This window comes from Pecten maximus, chromosome 12 (assembly GCF_902652985.1).
Source record: "Pecten maximus chromosome 12, xPecMax1.1, whole genome shotgun sequence".
In the NCBI taxonomy this organism is placed as follows: domain Eukaryota; kingdom Metazoa; phylum Mollusca; class Bivalvia; order Pectinida; family Pectinidae; genus Pecten; species Pecten maximus.
Genome location: NC_047026.1, coordinates 11,533,410 through 11,558,132, shown reverse-complemented (window position 1 = coordinate 11,558,132; position 24,723 = coordinate 11,533,410). Strand labels below are relative to the sequence as shown.

Below are 24,723 nucleotides of genomic sequence, written 5' to 3'. Positions count from 1 at the left end.
TAGAGTATTCAGTCTGTAAATAAACAGACAGATTGTTTTATGTAAATCTATATGACGCAATGATTTAAACGCTGACCAAAAACAGGCCGGACAGATTTATCTGAAATTTTCGCTATTAAGTCGCGGGGAACAAATTCATTTGAACCTTAAATTCCAGTAAAGGACATATGAACGCTCAACAATGTTTGTATAAGATGGTGGTGGTCGATTACCTTAAAATTCGACAAAGAAAATGTATTTTGTGAAAAATGTAGTCGCTTGTATGTTACGTCATCAAAACGTGCGTATTTTCCCCGGTCTATCTCTTATCGATATACAGAATAAATAAACCAATGAAAAAGCGTGTTACAAACACAATTGAATTATATAGTTAGATGCATTTTGGAAAATTATGTGCATCTCCATGGAGCACAACTGACTACTTTCTGATTAAATCACTTTGGGTGTGTCATCGATGTTTCAATTTCCCTGCGAGATAATGTCTTGAGAGCTTGTATTAATTTGGAATGGGATAGAGGCATCTATCTGTAGGCCTATGATGAAAGTGTCCCCTTCATGTCTTCGACACTTCGGCGATATCCTATTATACCGTCCACTCAACTGTGAAATAGATAGAAGGCATGGAGACTATTTCTACGACATCTCTGAGAAAATTCCAGATTTTATTCTCTGTTTGTCCGAAGGATACTACTACGGTTGACGACAAACAATGGTAAGTATTTTATATCTGAGATGTTTATTTCTAGTGAAATTGACGTTGTTTTAATTTCAGAACAAGCGGACATGACCAGAAAAAATGTCTTTAAGAACTTTCTGCTTAAAAAGGTAATTTTAATCAACAAAATGAACAGTTTTGTTTTCAGATATATAACTTCAATTAAGGTTTTGACTGCTTCCATGAAAACAGAAATGTATAAAATGTAGAAATATTTCATATTCATTTCCATTCATTTACAAAGTATTTATATCTTCATCATTTCGTATATTTGATAACAGTTTAAAGGTTTTATTTCCCGCAGTAAAAATAAATAGACTGCTAGGGGTGATCACCCTTTCACATCTAGGACAAGAGATGTCCTCATAGAGGAATGTTTTCATTTAACGCTCTTTGTTCTCGAGTTTCCTGCAATTCATAATACAATAAAATAGACCAGGAACATATTTTTTATGAATACAACTATAGTCTTTTTATTACAATAATGTTAAAGTGTCCAAAACAAATATAGATAGTTTATTCGGTAAAGAAACTACGGAATATTTCATATTGTTAATTTTGTTCATCGAATTTCAGGAATACATACCGTTACGTGTTTACTTTTTTTTGAACATGTGTATAAATATGTTTACTATTGACATTAAAATCAAATCAATGTAAGTTTTCACCCAGCAAAGCGTTTGCTGTATTATTTCCAAATCTTTATCAGGGCGGGTACACATGCACGTAAAATGTCCATGGTTATCAAAATGTACATCACGTTAGGAGTCTGGTCAAACCATTTGTTTATTCAATTTATGCTACCATATCTTAAAACGAAACCATTTTCCTTTCATGTTGACCAGCCGCTGTTGAGGACGAGTTTTGCCGAAATTGGGAGCTCAATGTTGTCACAGGCTAAAACATCAAGAGTGTCTATCCTTGTTCTGGTATTCTATACCAATATGCTGGACAATCTCCTTCTGACAGCAGTGGGTAAGACTTCAGAAATTGAGACTAACATAAATATCTTAAAATGTCCTAGATCTTGAGTTCAGAATGTTTGATAAGTAAGAGAATCCCCTTTTAACGTTTTGGACGTGAGCATAGGGAGTACTTCCGGTTATATATTCCGTTTTATGTATTTATCTATCTATTTATTTATCTATCTATCTATTTTATTTTTGTTAAGATAAAAGTACTTTATAGTATTATGTCTTTTTGGCGGTTCTTATTTGGTAAACCCTTTATTGGCTTATTATTTTATGTTTGATCAAAGTGATATTTTATATGTATTTGGTATATATGAGTAATTTCACCTTATAATCGGTTATTATCACTTTTTAGTAATTAATTAATGTTTTGTCACCCTCTGTGATGGTGGCCCTATTCATTCAAAACAGTTGTTGAGGTGGTTCTCGTAAGTGTGTAGATGCATAAAAGTACTTTATAGTATTTAATGCTATAGAAAAGAGGTCTTGGTTTCAGTTCCTGTCATTCCGGAGATTCTCATAGACTTGGATAAGAAAACATTAGAGGATACAATACGCCAGGAACATTATTCAAACTACATAAATGTTACGGATACGGTGTTTATACTGAACCAGGATGTGAAACAACTAAACAACGTCACTTCCGGAACTAATATTGGATTAGCCAAACGGCTACTCATGTCCTTCAGCGCTGTGGATGAAAACAGCAGAGTAGGATGGTTGCTATCATCTAAAGCTTTAATACAGATCATCGCTAATCCTATTGCGGGGATGCTTTGTAATAGGTGAGAACCCATAAACTGAACTCAGGTATAACCAACAGCCTGAAATTTAAATCATGTAAATTGTGCAAAAGTGCCTAGGGCTGATACATATTCCTCTATTTTTCTGTAAATTGATCTCCCGTATGGTCGTAAGGTAAAGTGTAGAGAAAACATCAAAGCTAACACTGATGTCTCTTATTTATATATATAATATTATTTTATAAATATATTTTTGTTTTACTTGTTTATTTTTGTATGATATCCTGATTTTGGTTTTTTTATTCCTTAAGTTCCTGTTATTTTTTTCCCTTGTCTTTTTTGTTTGTTTCTTATACACCAATATCTATTACATATAGATGAAATGAAATCCTGGAAACAAGTCTTCGATAAAACATTTTACCAAAATGATTCGTAGTTTTAGTCGATTTAGGTTTCCTTTCTTAGCTATTTGCAGCTTTAGCAAATATGCTAGACACCATTATTCGTTTGTTTCTTTTAATTATCTAATTAACATCTTAATAATGGATATGCTATTGTTTGATATATTAAACTGTTTGCTTACATTCCAGGTTTGGATATCCCATTCTGCTATTTATTGGAACAAATACATTACTCCTTTCGTCTTTGAGTAAGTGTTTACTGATATAAATTGCTACGTGAATATTAAAAAATCCAATTTCATCATTCTAAATAAAGTATTTGGTTATTTTCGAAAACCCGCAATTTTATCTTTTGAAAATAGGAAATATGTCTTTGAGATACACGAATTTTTTTGAACGTGAACGATGGTGCGTGAATGGGGTAATAGGTAAAACAAAACAGAGAATGAAGTTAATTTTATCATTGCCTCATCTGTAGTTTAGGCATCGTATCTTGATATATGATATGTAATAGTAGGAAAAATAACATAACCGTCTTTTAACATCAGTCTATATATTCGCGGCGTCCCTGGTGCCATTGCTGTTGGCCAGATGTATTCAAGGGATTGGCTCCGCTGCTTCCACAATAGCAGGTATTGCACGTCTTATTCATAACTACATACATTTAAATATATTTTTATATGTCATGTGATGTATACTTTGGTAAAATGTGATGGATCACTAGGCATATTTTAATATACCAAAGGCGTATAACATGTTTTTGAATGATTAAATTTTGATTGGTAAACTTAATTGCTGCATTTTTGCGTCCTTAGACTAATAAGTATCCCATTTTTAAACTAAAAGTTAGAACATTTCTTAAAATGGCTGTTTTAGATTATACCAAACAATGAGAAATTTCTATATAACAGATATTATTTAATACTGATAAAGATGTCTAGATACTGTGTTTATCATGGTTAATATATATTTTTTTAAATAGTAAATTGACATATTTTCCTAACTTTTATAGGAATGAGTTTACTCGCCGATCGTTACCAGGACGACAAAGATAGAAGTCGTGCCATGGGAATGGCGATGGGTGGAAGTGCGTTAGGTGTTGTTGGTAAGTTCTACAAGTCATTGTTTATTTGAGGGAATCGTTTAAAAAAAATAAGCATCTGTCAACGATATCCTTATACACGAGGGCTCCAATCAAACGTTATTTATTTACACATTATTTCATTATCTTATTCTGTCATCATTGATTAAAACGGAATTCCAAGTATTTCTGATATATAATACATATTAATTATACATACCAAGAACATTAACGTTAGCGATTTCTCCTTTCCCTTAAATCTTATGTCCATTATAGGGAAGAGTTGACGTGAAGAGGAATGGGAGACAAACGCCACTCCTTATGACTTAATACACTGTCTTACTATTCAACACTTAAAATGTCACCATTTCATAATATCACCATTTCATAATATCACCATTTCATAATGTCACCACTTCATAATATCAACATTCCATAATGTCTCCACTTCATAATATCTCCACTTCATAATATCTCCAATTCATAATGTCTCCACTTCATAATATCTCCAATTCATAATGTCTCCACTTCATAATATCTCCAATTCATAATGTCTCCACTTGATAATATCTCCAATTCATAATGTCACCACTTCATAATATCAACATTCCATAATGTCTCCACTTCATAATGTCTCCACTTCATAATGTCTCCACGTCATAATGTCTCCACTTCATAATGTCACCTCTTCATGATACAATCACCATTTCATAATATCTCCACTTCATAATATCACCATTTCATAATATCAACATTTCCTAATGTCACCACTTCATAATATCAACATTCCATAATGTCTCCACTTCATAATGTCTCCACTTCATAATATCTCCAATTCATAATGTCTCCACTTCATAATATCTCCAATTCATAATGCCACCACTTCATAATATCAACATTCCATAATGTCTCCACTTCATAATGTCTCCACTTCATAATGTCTTCACTTCATAATGTCACCTCTTCATGATACAATCAACATTCCATAATATCTCCACTTCATTATGTCTCCACTTCATAATGTCACCTGTTCATGATACAATCACCATTTCATAATTACCTACATTTAATTACATTTAATTCACGTATGTAAATTGAAATACTGCATTTTCTATTTCCAGTTGGGTATCCCTTCGGCGGTTTCCTGTACACATACAGCAGCAAATATACTCCATTCGTAACCATAGCGACGTTCGTGGTTTTGGACATTGGTAAGATAATCTATTGGCAGTCGTCAAACAGTTCAAATTTCTAATAGTTCGCTTTTTGATATATAAGTTCCTTATTATAAATGCAAAAAGTTTGATACTTTTCACCAAGTCTGATTACCGAATTAAGGTCGCAAGTCTCCAAATAAACAATATGGTTCTCTCGTGTTTCATTGAAAAAGATTGGGTTGTCTTGAAAAGCAATTGTAGAAATTCAACAAAAGATTTTTGTTTTGTTTAGTATTACAGTTAGTGATTCTGCGACCAACACTACACCAGAAGGTAGGTAAAACAGTTCAATACATGAATAGAACGTCATCTATTATCATATATATCTAATTTGATCTAAGGAAATTCAGATATTTGCGAGGATTTTTGCAATTATTTTACCGCATTTAAACAAAAGAATACTATTTGTTCAAATGTTCATCCGCTATTTTGCCTCCAACCAGTCATTTTGGGTACATATACGAATCGAAGGATTCGCTTTCGTGTGTTTATCTCAGTTTCAATATCCTTGGCTTGGTAATGTAATAGAGCTGATCTGGAGATGGAAGTCATGATGTCTTGCTCTGATGATGTTTTTTGTCATTCATGTTGTACAATACATGTTGAGACTTTCCCATTTTTTTTAAATCATTTTATTTCGTTTTAATTTTTTTTTTTTTTTTTTTCCCTTTCTTACATTAATACAATTATATTCTGACAGTTGACAATAGTGGGTACACCACTCCATCGCCTGGTGAGGGACCCATACATACTTGTAGCAGCAGGTGAGTATGTACAGTGTACGTCCCTGGTTTTAATGAATAACGTCCCTTTATGAAAATTAAACTTTCGCATAACATCCGTAGGAATCGACACAAATTTCATCAAATAAAACGCAAATTAAGTTTCATATTTTATTTGTATTCGGCATCAGCATGGTTCATTTCATTTATTTTATAGAAACAATTAATAAAAAATAATAATTTTACCTTTTTTCAAATATCTAGCATTTATTTCATATTAAACAGTTTCCCATTAGTGTCTATATGCTATTTTATTTTACGACATTTGTTGCACATTATTCCTTTACATATTCAGGCAGTTTACATTGAAAGAGTTTTTAATTTACTTCCAAGAGAAGCTCATCTTCATTGCAAAAGTAATGGAGCTTCAAAACGGCGAAACAATTATAAACCAATAAAGAGAAAATGAAAAGAAATATAGCATGAATAAATATATTGATTGTTATTTTGTCATTTCAATTTGATAAGTTAAATAACTTTTTTCAGAGTAAATATAATTTAGCAAAAATAACAAAACAAAACTAGAAGTTGATACATGGTTTTCTTTAGGCGCTGTGATGCTGACGACCACAGCCATGGCGACGCTGGAGCCGACAGTCCCTATATGGATCATTGATAAAATGCATGCTCAAAAGTGGCAGCTAGGTATGAAAATATTGATTTCAACAAATTGTAATTGACTTCCTCGAACCCTAATAACTATATAAGTTACAAGCATATACTGAAAACGTACCCGTTTTAGCGGTAATCTTATTTCAGCGTTTTTCGCTTTGGAAGCATTTCGCTAAAATATTATTGCATTAATTGCAATTTTTCTACATTGGATTCTATGGCAATCATTGTTGACGTGCTAATTCACCATTCCGGCAATCTGTTTTAATTTGGTTTTGCGCTTAACTATGAGTGTGTCAAATTAAGTACTCAGTATTCATACAATAGGGTCGGTAAATGTTCATTTTTGTTTGATTTGATCGATTTTTTCCTTTTTCTTTTTGATTACCATTTCCAAAACTTGACATTTAGCCCCTAGCATCACATTGATTATAGATATTGCTAAATGTTCTTCATAGCCCTACATGAAAAAAACTTATAAGTAGATAGACGAGAATGGTATTCATATTTTTATTTACTGCAAAATATAATGTAAACATGGATAAGCTCTGGATACAATGATCTCATGACTTTAACTTTCATTCCAGGTTTGGTGTTCTTGCCAGATAGCATTGGGTATTTCGTCGGTGCAAACTTTTTTGGAGTTGTTGCTAAACGAATGGGAAGGTAGGCACAATGCTAGTCAGTATATTTCTAATATCCAAATTTTTATTTTCCAAAATGACTAGAAAAAAACTACGTTTTACATCAAAACAGTGTATAAATTGACCAAATAAATCGTTTTTAGCTATGTTCCACGGTCGCACTCATTTTCATGACAACAATTGTGCAGTAAAACCGTAACAAACCAATAGATTTTAAGCCACATACTCACGAAGAAACATGTCTAAATGTTTACATTTTGAGATTTTTACAGTTTTCGAACTTGATAAATACCTAACAGATTATCGAGAATCAGAAACTGAAAGAAAATGTGTATTTATGATGGTATACGTTTGCAGCTTTCGAACTTGATACATACCTAACAGATTATCGAGAATCAGAAACTGAAAGAAAATGTGTATTTATGATGGTATACGTTTGCAGCTTTCGGACTTGATACATACCTAACAGATTATCGTGAATCAGAAACTGAAAGAAAATGTGTATTTATGAAAGTATACGGGGAATTCCAAAAAATAATAACTGTGGATGCCGGACCAAGTTTCTCTGAAAAGTAGTCCCACAATGCAACGGCGGGTTTTACAGTCCATACAAAATGGCGAAACGCCGCAAGCGTGGAACTGCGAAAACGCAGACAGATTATGCCAAAAAAAGACACAAAAGTGTGTTGAAACGGCAAAACCTGAGTATTTCCTAAGGAAAGGGAATGATTCGTTGGAAGAAAAAGGACATCTATTAGATTGCTGGTTAGCTTTTGAACATTGTCAACTTCACCGATCTAAGATTTTATCGATGTTTTGTTGTATGCATATTGCTACATTTTTAAATTAAGTATTTAAATGTAAACGATGTTTGCTTATTTTGTTCAGTTACCTGGGTATTACGCGAATATTCTGTTAATATATTTAAATGAAAGCATTATTAGGCAAAGTTCACGTATTCTCGATATATGTAAACAACGGCCATGTGTGTAGTTTATGTGCAGTGCACGTTGTTATAGCCTCGTTCTCGGCTCTCGCTATCAATATAAATGCGGCGAGTTATTTTTATACACTGATGTCTCAAGGACTCTCCCGGTCAAGCGTCCAGGCCAGTGGTCATTTTAATGTTGGGGGAACGTGCATGAGAATCTTGGATTGTCATTAATACACGTGTGCAACTAGAATTTTAGGTTGTTCGGGAGTATGTGGCTTTAAGACCCCTTGAATTGTAATGAGTAAGTGAACGGGAGATAACTCCCATTAACAAACAATACTGTTCGTTGTTCTGGGGAATGAGGAGTAGATAGATCATTAAAGCATGTATTATATATGAAAACTTTTATCTGAAAATGGGTAGACCAGAACAAGCAGAATAAAATAAGCTACTACTACATACTATGTACCTACCTTTATAAACTTATTAGAGTTGTTGGTTTTCTCTCATGTCCCCATACTATACATTGTGAGGTTTATTTTCAGATGGGTGTGTTCGTTATGCAGTATGCTGTTAATTGGTATATGCCTATCGCTTGTAAGTATTAACAGGAGATGTTGAACTGTTAACTTTTTTCACGGTCTTGTTAATTACAGTTCTTTTTCTTTCTTTCATTTTTTGTTTAATAGAAGTAGGTTGATTACAATTGAGCATTTGTTGAATAGTTGATGAATTAATGAAATAAATTTTCTTAAAAACTGTTGATAGTCTAGTAATAAATAAACTTATTGATACCAAAATAAATTCACTTATGTTTTTTTCGGTATAATAAAACAATTACTGCCCTTGTTCCGGGTTGACATGAATATTTGCCCACCCTTGAGGTGTCATGTCACCCTCGGGCTACGCCCTCGGGTGACATGACACCTCTCCGGTGGTCAAATATTCATGTCAACCCGGAACGAGGGCAATAATTGTATAATGTCTCAATACTATATAATGTCTCGATCCTATATAATGTCTCAATACTATATAATGTCTCACGACTATATAATGTCTCAATACTATGTCATGTCTCAATACTATGTCATGTCTCAATATTATATAATGTCTCACGACTTTATGATGTCTCAATACTATGTAATGTCTCAATACTATATAATGTCTCAATACTATGTCATGTCTCAATAATATATTATGTCGCGATACTATGTCATGTCTCAATACTATATAAGGTCTCAATACTATGTCATGTCTCAATACTATGTCATGTCTCAATACTATATACTGTCTCAATAGTATGTAATGTCTCAATACTATGTCATGTCTCAATACTATATAATCTCTCAATACTATGTCATGTCTCAATAATATATAATGTCGCGATACTATATAATGTCTAAATACTATATAATGTCTCAATAATATATAATGTCTCACGACTATATACTGTCTCAATACTATGTCATGTCTCACGACTACATAATGTCTCAATACTATATAATGTCTCAATACTACAATGTATATAATGTCTCAATACTATATAATGTCTCACGACTACATAATGTCTCAATACTATATAATGTCTCAATACTATATAATGTCTCAATACTATATAATGTCTCAATAATATATAATGTCTCAATACTATGTCATGTCTCAATACTATGTCATGTCTCAATACTATATCATGTCTCAATAATATATAATGTCTCAATACTATGTCATGTCTCAATACTATGTCATGTCTCAATACTATATAATGTATCACGACTATATAATGTCTCAATACTATGTCATGTCTCAATACTATGTCATGTCTCAATACTATGTCATGTCTCAATACTGTGTAATGTCTCAATACTATGTCATGTCTCAATACTGTGTAATGTCTCAAAACTATACAATGTCTCAATACTATGTCATGTCTCAATACTATGTCATGTCTCAATACTATGTCATGTCTCAATACTGTGTAATGTCTCAAAACTATATAATGTCTCAATACTATGTCATGTCTCAATACTATGTAATGTCTCAATACTGTATAATGTCTCAATACTTTATCAGGTCTAAATACTTTATCATGTCTAAATGCTTTATCATGTCTCAATACTATGTCATGTCTCAATACTATGTCATGTCTCAATACTATATCATGTCTCAATACTATGTCATGTCTCAATACTATATAATATGTCAATACTATGTCACGTCACAATACTATATAATGTCTCATTACTATATAATGTCTCAATACTACAATGTATATAATGTCTCAATACTATGTCATGTCTCAATACTATATAATGTCTCGATACTATGTAATGTCTCAATACTATATAATGTCTCAATACTATATAATGTCTCAATACTATGTCATGTCTCAATACTATATAATGTATCAATACTATGTAATGTCTCGATACTATGTAATGTCTCGATACTATATAATGTATCACGACTATGTCATGTCTCACGACTATGTCATTTAGAAATACTTTGCTGTATCAATACTGTATAATGTATCAATACTATGTAATGTATCAATACTATATAATGTCTCAATACTGTATAATGTATCAATACTATATATAGGTTTATCATTCATTTTTTGTGATATAGGTCCCTCTTGCTAGCAGTGTTACTGAGCTTATCCTTCCTCACTTCGGTCTAGGACTTGGCTTAGGTAAGTATAATTCTTCCTCACTTCGGTCTAGGACTTGGCTTAGGTAAGTATAATTCTTCCTCACTTCGGTCTAGGACTTGGCTTAGGTAAGTAGAATTCTTCCTCACTTCGGTCTTGGACTTGGCTTTGGTAAGTGTAGACATGTCCAATTTTTTTTTTCTGCAATTACATGTAAATGCCTCGTGGTTCAGTTGTCACAAGCGTAGTTCTCAATTCGAGAATTTGACATAGATTCGCATTCAAGTGTCGTCGATGAAACATAAGAAGCTTATCCTTCGGAACACCTCGGCCTGTCATGAATTAATGCTCAAGAATGAAGTATTTGCTCAACGCACCTTCCTTTAACCTTGCATAAATCATGGAATAGTGGCTGAAAAGAAAACTCTAGTTATCGAAAACAATATTTCACTTTCCGAATTCCTTCAAATAAATTTATACTAATTCCGATATAAGATTTATTGCCAAAAACATTTAAGCCTGATCACAAAATATGTATTTGGGCATGAATACGTGTTTGTGTGGTTCTGTATGTTGGGACACGGACTTTGTGTCTTAACAAGGTTCCGGATTCACTATTAAACCGCATAGCAAGTCATTGACATGATAATTAGCATTAACTATATACAATCATTTCTGGATATGAAATTCACGATTGTAATATATTTTTAATGGCATTCTTTTGCTATAACTGTTTGAATATCAGTGAAATAAGAAATGATAACGTTATTCTAGTCATGTTTACTCGGGTTTGACTGTACACGATTTTTTTTGTTTTTTTGTTGTTGTAGTTTTTTTGTTTTTTTTTCGCACTTAAATAATCAGCGATGAATTATCAAATTCTCATAATTTCTGTAGGAATAACACATATATCATGTAATCAGCGCAATCATGATTTAGCCAGATGCGAAAAGCACCAAAATAAGATTACCGCAAAAATATGCACATTTACAGTATGTGATGTTTCAATATATCTTTACTAAAACCTAGCTGTGTTTTCAACATTAACAAGAATATCTCTTTAAAAAAAGATAAACGGCATAGTTTCAATGCTGGTGGTTTTAATGTAAAACTGCTGGAGAAATAAATCAACGAACGGATCATAAAATTATATCAGTTTGAATAATTTTTGGTGATAATAAGACTGCATTTGAATCAGGAATATAATTTTATCAATGTGTCATTTGAAAGGATACATCCACTTATTCAGCTTGCATTCAATCTTAACATTGTTTCGTTTTTAACTGCATATCAGCATTTTGCATCTACCGCTACATTGACCAATCACATTCTTCATCTTGACCAGTAACGCCAACTGTCGCGTCATATCCGGGGCCAAAAGTATGCCAAAAAATTGATGGAAATACATGAAATAGTAACACATGTCTAATATCTCGCGCCACCTTTTAACCGATTTAGTTGTACTGTATTGGTGCTTTTTTATACTTCAATTTTATATTTTATTTTCCAAATATATTTTGTTATGATACAGGAGTAACTGACGCTGCCATCATGCCGTTACTCGCTCTACTGGTGGACACACGTCACGTGGCAGTGTATGGGAGTGTATATGCCATAGCACAGCTTGCGGTCTGTCTAGCTTACGGCATAGGTGATACTTTTTTTAATTACAATTCTAACGCGAAAACCGTTTAATTTCTTGATAATAATAAAGCAATGGGGTTAATAAGCGTTTTTTTTTTTTTTTTTTTTTTCAAAAATCCGTCGAAGCTAGTGCAATGTTTTCTGTGGTGACTGTTTCAGACACTTGTATCGTGTTCGTCTAGATATACATTGGAGCAAATATGTATGATTTTAAATAAATGCATGTAGAAGTCTACTGTCAGGCGACATTAGAGATCAAGGTTAAAGAGAAAGTGCTATATATAATTGTAAGAAGCAGCTTGTCGGCCGTATTGAAGTTCCAGTAAGATATTACAAGCTTCTGTCAAATGTATATATATCTGTCACTACTCTACAGATGGGGTCTTCATTACGTTTGCCTTGGATGTTAGAACAATCATTTTAAACACAATACAGTTTATAATATATTTTATATGTTGTTATTGTGCAGGTCCATCAATTGCTGGGCAGATTGTAAAGCTTGTAGGATTTTCATGGTACGTAGCCGCAGATGTAAATCTCGAATGCTAATCTGAACGACCTAGATTATGACACCATAATCAAAATGCAATCATGAAAAAAACGATGATCTGCATGTTATTATTCTACCTATTTGTATTATAGAGCATACATCACAGGAAGGTAACTGTGTTGATTTTGGAATATTTGCCAATTTTGACTTGCCCGTAGTTTGCCAATTTTGACTTGCCCGTAGTTTGCCAATGAAACAATATGGCTTGGTGTGCTGTATTACTGTGATACTCGTGTTTGCATTCTGTAAACGTAATTAATCAAAATTATTAAATAGCTCATGTAAATGATGGAGTTTTGAAGCTTCGAATTTGTTTTCAGGCTAATGTGGGGAATAGCTATCATCAATATCGCATTCAGTCCTTTGTGTATTCTTCTGCGAGATCCCCCACTGAAAGACGAAAATAAGGTAAGACCACCCCCTCCCCTCCCCTCCCCCCCCCCCCTCCCCTCTCCTCCACACACACTTTTAAATCGATAACTGGGTTTTATAGGTGATATACAGGTGTATTTGAAGAGTATGTAAATATAATGTTTAAATATTTTTGTAATTCTTTGTCATTTGTATAATAATATTGAAATATTACAGGGGGGGGGGGGGGGGATCAGGGATTTGGAGAAAGAGGATTGGATTTTCTCTTATGATACATGCACAAATCTAATTCTGACAAAAACGATATTTTCGACAAACGTTATCTCATCACCTGAATTTCGGCCCATGCATGATATCCAATAATCACCTCAAATATGCGAAACACGGCTAAATACAAACAAATTATACCAATATATCGTATTCTCATTAGATTTATATCTACCTGTGTTCAAAAATCCTGAACGTTACCTCTACACTACGATATATTTTAAACATACCTGTATTACTATTACGTCCTATTCAACTGCTTTGAGTCGCACTACTATCGAAATAAGGGTGCCGTGCTCTGATGTTAGTTTTAAGAGATATTTGCCAACCATCTTGGAAACTAGCCGCCAATAATATCAAAGGTTTTTTTCCTGTGAACGCCCAGAGGCCAAAAAGTGTTCTCTTATCTGAAATATTATTTTGCAAAGTTTTATGTTTTTATCAAACTGTGCTAAATTATGCCATTTCATTTAATTTATCTGCTCCACTATTGAGTTTTAGAAAAAATATACAATTAACCAGAATACGTCGTTCTTGCCAAAATATTAACCAACTAACAAAAACATTTTAAAATTCAGTTGTTTTTTCTTCAAAGTTACATTGTTTGTTGTTTACAAAACATTTGTAATGACATAACTGTTTTATCTGAACGATAATAAAATATTCCATATTGCTTCTTTCTAGCCTATACTGGAAAGCCTTGAGAAAATGGACAACTACTCGGACATCAAATCTGAATAAACGGACGGCGATACACATTAAACTGCAACCTGATTGAAACAGAAAATTGAAAACATTATTGTTTTGTTTGACACATGGTTATAAATCAAAGATTAATATAATATTTCCTACCATGTGTCATTGTCAAACAATGTTATATAATCAAACAATACCAATATCAAATCAAGTTTATGTATGAAATATTCAATAAATTTGAGAAAATGACAAAAAACGAGTGTTCCTGAAATTGTGTTTGTTCGTTTGTTTGTTTTTGTTTTTTGTTTCGCTTTTTGTTTTGTTTTTATAGTTTTTTGTTTTGTTTTGTGTTTTGTATTTAGCATTTAAAGTTTATTAAAGAAACATCCATCGAGTTCACAATGTAGATCAACGAATTTTCATATTTTGTTGTAACATTCGTTAATTAAGTATATAATTTGAAGATTGTACACAAAACTGATATCCAGAAGCAATGTATATTGTACTTCAATATCACTAAACAATCAAAATGAACCCATGCATCGACTACATTATGATGAGGGTTAAAACATAATTCAAATGTTCCAATTATGAAAAAATATGAAATAATTATATATCTTCCAACCAACTAGTATTCTTTTGATCAAAACTGCAGCGGTGAGTGAAAGTGGTTTTTGTGCTGATTTTAATGATTACTTAGATTATAAGTAACAATAGGACTGTTTCCTATGGCTGTCCTAGAGAGTCAAAATCAACAATGGGGCCGTGATATGCACTCTATTGTTACCTTCAAAGTGTCAACAAAAAAAGGTTTTTATATGATATATGCTAAATTGACGTCGTGTTATTTTCCCATAAACGTATACAGGATTAATTACCAAATAAATGATTGATTTGGAGGTGTCAAGGTGGTCATATATTTCACATAGATATATTTCTGGGCTTTTTTTACTTTGACGAATAAATCAAATGTTATAGAAACCGGACATGTCTACTACAAAGGCCCATTACTCCTGTTACATGCTCGGGACAATGTGTGTATTCAATAGGACAAATGAAGTTCTATTGGCTTGTGGTTTCGGTTAAGTAATACTTTGGAAAAACCCGGAATACGGTCAGGTTACGGTTATAATTCGACGTAGACTGCCCGAAGACACAGACAAGGTTTGTTGAATATTGCTGTATATACAAACTGATACCATGCATATAATATGTAATTTGATAATTCCTTTAAGAGGGATATTATTTGATATACAATGTATATCTATAACATGATTTTCTTGTAAGTGTACACCCTCAGTTAACCAGTTAAGGAAGTAATCATACGTGTATTGTATATATACGACTGTGAATATCGATATCATAGTTTATATGGTATCTCCTATACTGTAATCTTATGGTGTTGTCATTTCTATCTCCTTGACAGTTCGATCGATTAAAGGGTCAGTTGATGTCGTAAATCGGTGTACTTGTCAGCTTGTACTCTAGTGACAATATAACATACACAGTTCCAAAGGCCAGACAGGACATAATTCCGCGTTTCACATACCGTCACGCTCTGGTGACTCCACATGGCCTACTGTACTGAAGGTATGTATATATATATTTTAAAGAAGCATAACAGAACATTTCACTAGCCTTATAGTTAGAGGGCAAAACGGGCAACTTGTACACTATACACACATACAAACACACCATGTATACACAGTCTTGTGACTGTTTACGTACCGTGACATGAGATAGGTAATGATTGTGTGTATGAGCGCAATGGCATGTTACACTGACAAATACAACATACAAGTATTATAATCCTGCCTCGCTCGTATCAATACCCAATGCAAACATAGCTTATAACTACACTGGGTTATAAAGACAGGCGCACCGATAAAGGGGATACCAGGAAGGGCGATGACACATATTGTAACTGACTCCTTTCAACAGACAAAAATTGATCAATAGACTTCCTTCATTGACGATATTGGCATGATGCGTTGGATTAGACTGTTCACGTACTTAAATCAAAAACCCTGAGCTTGAAGTTATATTGGCTTCCGGTTTCGGTTTAGTTATACTTTGTAAAACCGTGAACTCCGTACCTAAACATCATTGTTCGTTAAGCTTCTTCAAATATTTTCATTTGGTACATGATTGTGATTTTTGTCTTTTAAGGTTCATGACCAGACCTCCAGTAAATATTATTTGCTATTGAAATAATTTGTACAAACACCAGGGTGTTTGCGAGATTAGCTATGGTTTCACCTGTGTTTCTTTTGAAAATGGAACACTCTTGTATTCACAAATGCCTACCAACTCTTCCTAATAAACCAAATGGTTGGTTCGTTTATTGCGAGAATAAGTAGAAACTTAAAAAAAAAATCTATCTCAAAACAGGTAACAGGTACGAAATTATACTTTTCTATGGATAATCATATGGTATTTACAAAGGTACTCCTATGCTTGAATTCTAAAAATACATCTTAGATTTTGACTTTCAGTGTTGTAAACTCACCTACCCTATGTATCAACAGACGATTATTTCAGAGGGGTAGGTACATGTGTCAATGATTTTTTGGTATTCATAATCAGTACTCAGGTAAAATATTGATAGCAGTATCTTTCAGACAAATTGATAAACAACTTGTTTTATTTTCGTAATGATGCTACTTCCAGAAATGACTCTGGATTTTTTTGAAAGGAAATAAATTTTGCCATTGGATTTGCTAATATTGGGCAATGTATAGGTGAAATACACAGATAGTATGTCCTTGGATTGTAAAAGTGCAAGGTAACCTGGGGTCCATTGCGGGTACAGTGCACATTTTCAATGGAATCTTATGTAACAACGTGTTTCAGTTTCGTTAAATACCCAATGCAGTACCTCACCACCAAAACCTGTTTGGAAGTCGGAAAGGTGTCTGCGGTCAAGCATGACGGTGTTCCAATGGGATTCACTGAGAGTGTTGTCTCAGTAGCCCTGGGCATAGACGACCAGGTGTGATTACCGTAGTCGCTTCGTAAAAAGCCCTGGGTTTACAGGTAAAATAAATCTGAACGGAGATGTTATGTCAGAAGTGTGGACATGTACCTTAATATATACGGTCGGGACCAGTCATGCATGTATTGACAAAATACAGTGATCAATTGCGCATGAGGTTGACATGTTGCTTTTTAATTTAGTTGCCCAGTACCTTAAAATAGTAACAAGGGAAAACCATATGTTATTTAAAACTCATATAAATCAATGACGAAATCAGTGGCGTACGTACATCCCTGTTGATACCAGTACTCACAGCTGTTTCTTAAACGCCATATTGTTGACTTTGGATATCGGTTAACGCCAAGATTTATTATCCCTAGAATCTGGTAATCATCTCGGCCGCTTGCCTTGGTGATAATTAGATTTAAGGTTTGATCGATATTCAATTTTGACATGTGTATACTTATAATTTACTTTGTTTCAAGTCTGATTTTAAATTATAATGTTGTTTAAATTTTTTCCAGATCAAAGAAGTAACATCGACTATAGTAAATGTTTCTATGCTTATTCGGTCGAGGGACATAATTCAGATTATATATAGGTTATATATCAAATATATTTGTCATTGTTTGTCTCATTATACCGTATTTTAAGGAAGTCTATTCCAAGTGTCATCAAACTTTTTAAAACATTACCAGATGAAAATGTAAATTTGAAATTGTAATTGGGTCGCTTTCATTCAATACACCATGAAAACTTTCAACAGAAAAAGTACCTTTGATACATGTCCTTCAAACATCAGTTGGATTATCTGATTTACCTTAAGATATGATCAGTTTTCTTTAATCAAAATTGTTTTATACCAGATATGATTTTATTTCCTCAGACATTGTGTCAAGGTCTCAATGGGGAGCGCAGGACCCGACTGGCAAGGAGACTATGAAAACTCCTGTCAAGATTGTTTTCATCCACCATACTGCAGGTGGACGTACCACATCCAAAGAAAAAGGCATGGAAATCACTCGAGGAATTCAGGGGTTCCACAAGGAAGAAAGAAGTAAGAACTTACCCCTGAAGTGGTATTTATGGTCTGCTATCTTTGATATAAAAAGAATAGTTATAATATAATGTTATATGTAGGAATTTTTTCAAGGTCCAAAAATATACATTAATTTCAATTTTTTATAAATATATTAAAATAGAGAACTTGATGTGACATTCAAAACAACACTACGCTTGTGTTGGTATCTTATATTGAATTTGAAAACGTAGAACTGTTTATTTTCGCATGCTTTGAATAAGCGGGGGTTCCTGATGGCAAATTTCTCGCAACATCGCTTAAGCAAAATCGCAGTTAAGTGGTAAGTATATTGTACATGTACACTTTCCCTCTTAATATTTCGATATATAATGTAATAACCTATGGCCCCAGATGTTACAGTTGAAATATAAACATTAACTTGCTATTTAAATTCGTGTAAAACTTCCTAATTGCCGCGAATATGGAAAAATTAAAACTTCATGAATACTACCTATCTATTAAGCTTTATGAAATCAACGGAAATATGTTAAATGTAAATTAAGTACCTGTACCTTTTATATGAATATACATAGTCAAATATGAATACAGTTTAGGGGGCATTCCTTCATTTTAGTAAAGGTTAAGTCGTCAAAATTAAACTTACTGGTAAATATGTATTTTTCCTGCAGTCCTGAAAATTCTTAATTCGACCCGAAGTATCACTAATTACCGCAAAGACATACCGTATTTGTCTACGATACGCCCTTTTCCTGTACATTTCGACATTAATTTCATTACATGTATGCACAAACACTCATATAATCATCGTCCGCATATAGAATTTATCAATAGAAATTGTGTATGTTTCTGATGTCTGAACGAAGGAATACCCCTTTAAAGCATTTGTTAATATACGGTGGCTGATTTGTGCCATTTCGTTATTTCGTCTTTTCGCCCCGAAAAGACGAGAATTAACAAACTTTAATTCTCGTCTTTTCGCCCCGAAAGGACAAGTCATACGCGAAAAGACGAAATTAATGCACGCTAATTAGCGACCTTAATTCTCGTCTTTTCGAGTTTAAAAATCTCGTCTTTTCGTCTTTTTGCCCCGAAAAAACGAAATTTAACACACCTTTATTCTCGTCTTTTCGCCACGAAAACACGAAATTTAACAAACCCTCATCTCGTCTTTTCGCCCCGAAAACACGAAATTTAGCAAACCTTAATTAAAGTTCGTTAATTCTCGTCTTTTCGGGGCGAAAAGACGAGACTTAAGGTTTGTTAATTTTCGTGTTTTCGGGGCGAAAAGACCGTAGTTATAAACCTTTTCATATGATTAGTTATTTAAAACAACCAATATGATATCATTATCACAACCTTCAATATCAAATTGGTTGTGTTATATAACTTCTATCATATTTACATTACCAACATGAAGAAAATTTTACTGAAAAAAAAAACTTTCATATTTTACAGAATGGGCCGACATAGGCTACAATTTCCTGGTCAATGAAGGTGGTCACGTGTTTGAAGGGAGAGGCTGGAGTCTAGTAGGTGCCCACACTAAAGGGATGGAATGCTCTTTCTGTTGCGTTCTCTATCATGGGGAAACTTTGACGAGTACAAGCCAGATTCCCCGCGCTGTAAAGGCAGTATTAGATATGATTCAGCTTGGAATAGACACCGGCAAAATTTCCAAGGACTATAAAGTGTATGGCCACCGTGATGTAGGCGCAACAGGCTGTCCAGGAAAATATCTTTATGATATTATCAAAAAATGGGACAAATATTCTACAGAAAAACCAAGCAAATGATCTCCACGAATACCGTATAACGGAAAAATTTAGCGGGGCTTTAATTTCGCGATATGGCGTGTCCGCATCTAGATCGCCAAAGTTTAACCCACCAAATTTGTACACCGCCAATTAAAATGACGGGTGACGGGTGGTGCATATTGTTGGCTGTTGCCTGGCAACTGTAGGCAGAAGATATGTAATCTACATGTAGGACGATTTTATTTCTGTCTATCTATCCAATCGGTCATGTGTGTAGAATTTGATACCTTTCCATGATTTACCTGTATTATCTATATGCATATAGACTCACCTGAGTTTTGCCGGGTTCCTTGACGGCAGTTCAAATTCTGAGTTGGTTTTTTTTTTTTTTTTTGCGAAAACAATTCACAATTGAATACAATGTTAACACGTTACCTGTACATATACGTATCATAGATGACCGGCGATATTATACGGTTGAATGAACACGCTTCATTATGCTATTCATTTAGCTTATATTTACTTGTACGTACTATACAGGTACTCATAAAAACCTTACCTTAGCAAATCCCCTGATATTTGTACAGAATAGAATTATCTACATGTTTGAAATATATGCTTAACGAAAAATTAAACCCTACGTTTAGTAGAAACCGCCATAATTCAACCCGCCATAATTTATGTTTCAGTTTTTAATGTCCAAGTCGTCAAATATTATGACTGTGAAAACTTCACGCTATACGGTATAGTGTTTTTGTGATGTCTTTTTGTGACAAAGTCATAAATCTGTAAATATTTTACCATCATATACACAACATACCTGTGAAAACTGTTGTATAATTGATAAATTCTTAAATTAATAAAAAAAAAAAATTAAGATTACGTCAGATAGTAAATTCAGTGTGTTTAGTGTATCGGTTTAACACTGCTCGTTATGTACAATGGTCAGTTAATTGTGTACGGCTTCATACTTTTTTATCCTTCATACCTGCTGTGTAACAAAAGCAAAATGCGAATTTGTAGTTATTTGTTTTAGTTTTTATAAGTCACTCCCGTCTTTTGAACATTTTTGTAACGAATGTTATATTGATTATTCTTGATATTATTTTTTGTCATGTAACTCCCAGATTGTTTCATGATATTTTACGTTATTAAAAAAATAGGTAGTCATAAAAAGCCATAGTCTTGTCTTGTGTAATCGTTGCATACTATTAAAGACAGGTAAATATAATGTTTAACAGTAACATTAATTCTAAGTTATCATTTTGTTGTATTGAATTAAAAATAAGTAAAAGCATCTACAAGCAGAACAAAATTTGTCCACAATAAGTCAGACTCATTAGAAATAGTCCACACTGGCTCAGACTCATTAAAAAAACGTCCGTACTAATTTAGATCCATTTAAAATAGTCCATACTGACCTAGAATAATTAGGAAAAGACCACACTAACTCTGACGCATTAGATATAGTCCACACTAGCTCAGACTCATCACAGCATACCGCGGCGGTAGTCGAATTTAAATCATTAACTCATTAAGAATAATTCCAACTAACTAACTCAGACTCATTAAAAATAGTCCCAACCAACTCTGACTAATTAAAAACATTCAACACTATAACTCAGACTCATCAAAAATAATCCACACCAACTCAGACTCATCAAAAAGTTTATATCAAAGTTCTTACATACAGTTTTATCTAATGTTCCGTAATAGACAAGGTTAAGTTGAATAATCCATACAAAATATTATGCTGCTTTCTGGTCCTGCGGGGCTTCATCGGTGATGTTTTGGGCAGTAAGGTTAGTTGGAATTTCAAACAAAATTAGCAAAACTAATATCAAAATAGGGAATAGGAGTTTCATACCCCATAATTTAATCAATTTGCTAAAGAACGAATATTGCCTGTTTTTGTTATGAATACATGTATCATATTATATGCTTGTACAGAACCGGACAAAGAAAATGATTTCCCTTGATCTTATTATAACTCTTAATTACAAATAAAGCTATACACCATTTCATGTGTAAGTTCATTTATTTAATACTCAAGTCAATATCAGTACCTTCCATCGGTATTACCTCGCTAAGATGAGAGTTTTAAGTTGTTCTACAAAAGTAGTTGTCTAAGTTCAGTACGATGGTATCGTGAATATATGTACTATAGTAAACTCTGACGTCCAATCAGCCCATTGTATTCATCAATACCGGCTCGTTTACAACACATTCGCCTAGTTGAGCAACTGGAAGGAGAGTATGTGGATGCACACAGACTGATGTTAGGGCCTCGTCGATCTGTTTTAACTCTTCCGGCGTGTGTCCGTTCCAATTCCTGTTCAACGTGTACGCAGTTGGTACTTCACATGTGCCGTCCGCACGTACGTTACCACAGGAATACACTACAGCGAATCCCCTGTGGTTGGTTCGAACTATCCAGATCGTGCTTCCAAACACAAATCGCCGCCATTCCGAATCTTGGGACACTATCGTGAACTTGGTCATATTGGAGAAGGGATCCGGCGAAGCTGTGTTCTCAAATCGCATGCAACCAAGCATCGATCCCTGAAGATCTGAAAAATAAACGTTTATAGATATCACCTAAAATCATAAGTTGAATTGTGATTATATTCAAAATGCATTTCATTAATGATATATATTGATGATTTATAGCTATAGAAAACAACAAACGTTTGTATGAATTTATAAACATATTTGGTTATTTTACGTATAGCATTGTACTATGGAACCCTATTGAGTTATAATCCATTCCAAACTCTTATATCAATGCATATTTGTATTATCAACTTTGTTTTAATTCATGCATAATGCAGCCTTTTGCTCTATTTTTTATAAAATAAAAGTTTGTATATTTAAATATTTTTATATCAGCAAAACTGTACACTGTACATTTACACTGGCGGCTTGAATAAGTTCAATGCAAATAAACATCTCAATCGGAATTGCTCCTTAAAACCCCGTTAGCATAGCTAAATATTCGTTCAAAAAACAAACAAAAATGGAAGAAAGGTAAATCGTCAGTTTTAAAATGGACGTTTAATTTAAAGATAAAAAAAATCTTATATAAAATTTTAGAGCTTCTAGGTTGTCCCCAGTACTTACTTGTTTCTACCGTGAGTGTTCTGTGTGAGCCCATTGTATACCGGTGCCTCATACTCGAGCCCAAAAACGCCCCGCCGTTCTGTGCCGTCCATTGATTCCTGATCGATATGACATACCATTCTCCTTGGAAATCATTCAAAGTAAAGTTCTTTTCCATCTCAAACTGATTGACAAAGCATGGCTGATTTCCCTGACTCAAATTTGATTTAATATAACAAAGGAAAACTAAACAAAGCACCAATTTCCTTTGAAATTCCATGCTCGTTTTCAAGAGTATCGGTTGATGAGGAGTGTCTCGTAGGAAGGTTAGGGGTCAAATGTTTCCAGTCGAACTGACCAGTGCATGAGTATACAGTCATTTATGTCTATACACGTTGACCAATGGTCATACTCAGACACTTTGTCGGACATATATTGATGAATGCATATGCCAGAACAATTGATAACTATTATCTGTTGGTGTCAGGACGCCACAGACTCTGTTATGTAATGGATGACAACTATAAGGCAGTGCCCTCTTCAGGTTTATACACATTGTTTGTATACATATATGTCCCGAAATGATACAAACCCCGTGACCCCTGCTGGTGCCCCTGTCCAGTACAGCTGACCGTCGGGAAACTAGATGTTGCTTTTTCACATTAAGGATGACATAAACTACTGTATTACATGTACATATATTTGTTAATGGTCTCAAAATGGAAACCATATGACGTGTATGGCATTTTTATTTCATATGTATATTTGTTACAGTGTCGTCTGAAAAGTTCTGGAAAGCATTTTTAGTTATTTCTTTTTTTTATTTCTTTTTTTTTAATTTAGTTATTTATTTATTTTATTTTATTTTTGGGAACATTTTTTGATTATAGAATAAAGCAATGCAGAAGTAATTTGCTTTTCTACCTTTGATCTTGTTGTGGAAGCGTATTGATGGGACTCAGCGGTTATGTTTCATTGTTTTTTGCGTTTTGGTTATTGCATTTGGACAAGAGTTGGAATATTTCAGGTTATACTACTAGTATTTATAAAGTTACACCAAATTGTGTGAAAATTGATAAACATTTTAAGCTTCAAACTTACGCCGATCATTTGAACATATTATTATAATATTCTCGTAATAACTGACCAATAAAAACACACATAAAACTAAATATCCAATTTTAAAATATAGCAATATGCATATAACAAAACATTAACAAAATTCAGATCTGTGAAGTTGCGATGTTTGAGGAATACGGAAAAGGCTAACCAGCAATCCAGTAGACGTCCGGCAAAATTCTTTTCCTAAGGAAATCATGGGTTTTGCCGATTCCGGCCCCTTTAACGTTTTTTTTTTTGCCAGAATCTGTCTGCGTTTTTGCAGGCCAATGCTTTCGGCAATCCGCCATTTTGTGTTGACTGATAACCCGCCCGCTACATTATCGGACTAATTTGCATAGAAACTTTGGTCCGTCCGACCTAGTTATTAATATATTTGGGAATTTCCGATAAACTTTTATTAATACACATTTTCTACCAGTTTTTGATTCGCGATAATTTGTTATGCTTATTTTA

General features: G+C 33.5%; 3 protein-coding genes across 3 annotated transcripts; 2 read left to right on the top strand and 1 right to left on the bottom strand.

Annotated features, from left to right (window-relative positions):
• Positions 1-1,599: 1,599 nt before the first annotated feature.
• Positions 1,600-14,536, top strand: LOC117339810 (synaptic vesicular amine transporter-like). The gene is made up of 16 exons (XM_033901521.1): positions 1,600-1,690; positions 2,183-2,471; positions 3,020-3,078; positions 3,379-3,462; positions 3,843-3,935; positions 5,033-5,122; positions 5,361-5,401; positions 5,829-5,892; positions 6,460-6,555; positions 7,110-7,188; positions 8,646-8,697; positions 10,726-10,789; positions 12,279-12,398; positions 12,861-12,906; positions 13,262-13,349; positions 14,265-14,536. The coding sequence occupies exons 1-16, from the start codon at positions 1,600-1,602 to the stop codon at positions 14,319-14,321; spliced, it is 1,413 nt and encodes a 470-aa protein (XP_033757412.1). The 3' UTR covers positions 14,322-14,536.
• An 844-nt stretch (positions 14,537-15,380) lies between these two features.
• LOC117339263 (peptidoglycan recognition protein 1-like) lies at positions 15,381-22,069 on the top strand. The gene is made up of 4 exons (XM_033900747.1): positions 15,381-15,440; positions 15,703-15,866; positions 18,140-18,310; positions 19,751-22,069. Exons 2-4 carry the CDS (start codon positions 15,848-15,850, stop codon positions 20,086-20,088), a joined length of 528 nt encoding a protein of 175 aa, XP_033756638.1. The 5' UTR covers positions 15,381-15,440; positions 15,703-15,847; the 3' UTR covers positions 20,089-22,069.
• On the bottom strand, positions 20,427-23,648 carry LOC117339262 (purpurin-like). The gene is made up of 2 exons (XM_033900746.1): positions 23,170-23,648; positions 20,427-22,619 (listed from the first exon to the last, which is right to left on the bottom strand). The coding sequence occupies exons 1-2, from the start codon at positions 23,426-23,428 to the stop codon at positions 22,234-22,236; spliced, it is 645 nt and encodes a 214-aa protein (XP_033756637.1). The 5' UTR covers positions 23,429-23,648; the 3' UTR covers positions 20,427-22,233.
• Positions 23,649-24,723: the final 1,075 nt, after the last annotated feature.

Bases quoted from the DNA above. Each gene is read 5' to 3' on its own strand.
- LOC117339810 (XM_033901521.1), top strand. From the start codon at position 1,600: ATGTTGTCACAGGCTAAAACATCAAGAGTGTCTATCCTTGTTCTGGTA. The intron at 12,399-12,860 runs GTGATACTTTTT...GTTATTGTGCAG, and splicing joins CTGTCTAGCTTACGGCATAG to GTCCATCAATTGCTGGGCAG. The intron at 12,907-13,261 runs GTACGTAGCCGC...ATTTGTTTTCAG, and splicing joins AAGCTTGTAGGATTTTCATG to GCTAATGTGGGGAATAGCTA.
- LOC117339263 (XM_033900747.1), top strand. The intron at 18,311-19,750 runs GTAAGAACTTAC...CATATTTTACAG, and splicing joins GTTCCACAAGGAAGAAAGAA to AATGGGCCGACATAGGCTAC.
- LOC117339262 (XM_033900746.1), bottom strand. From the start codon at position 23,428: ATGGAATTTCAAAGGAAATTGGTGCTTTGTTTAGTTTTCCTTTGTTAT. The intron at 22,620-23,169 runs GTAAGTACTGGG...TTTATTTTTCAG, and splicing joins AACACTCACGGTAGAAACAA to ATCTTCAGGGATCGATGCTT.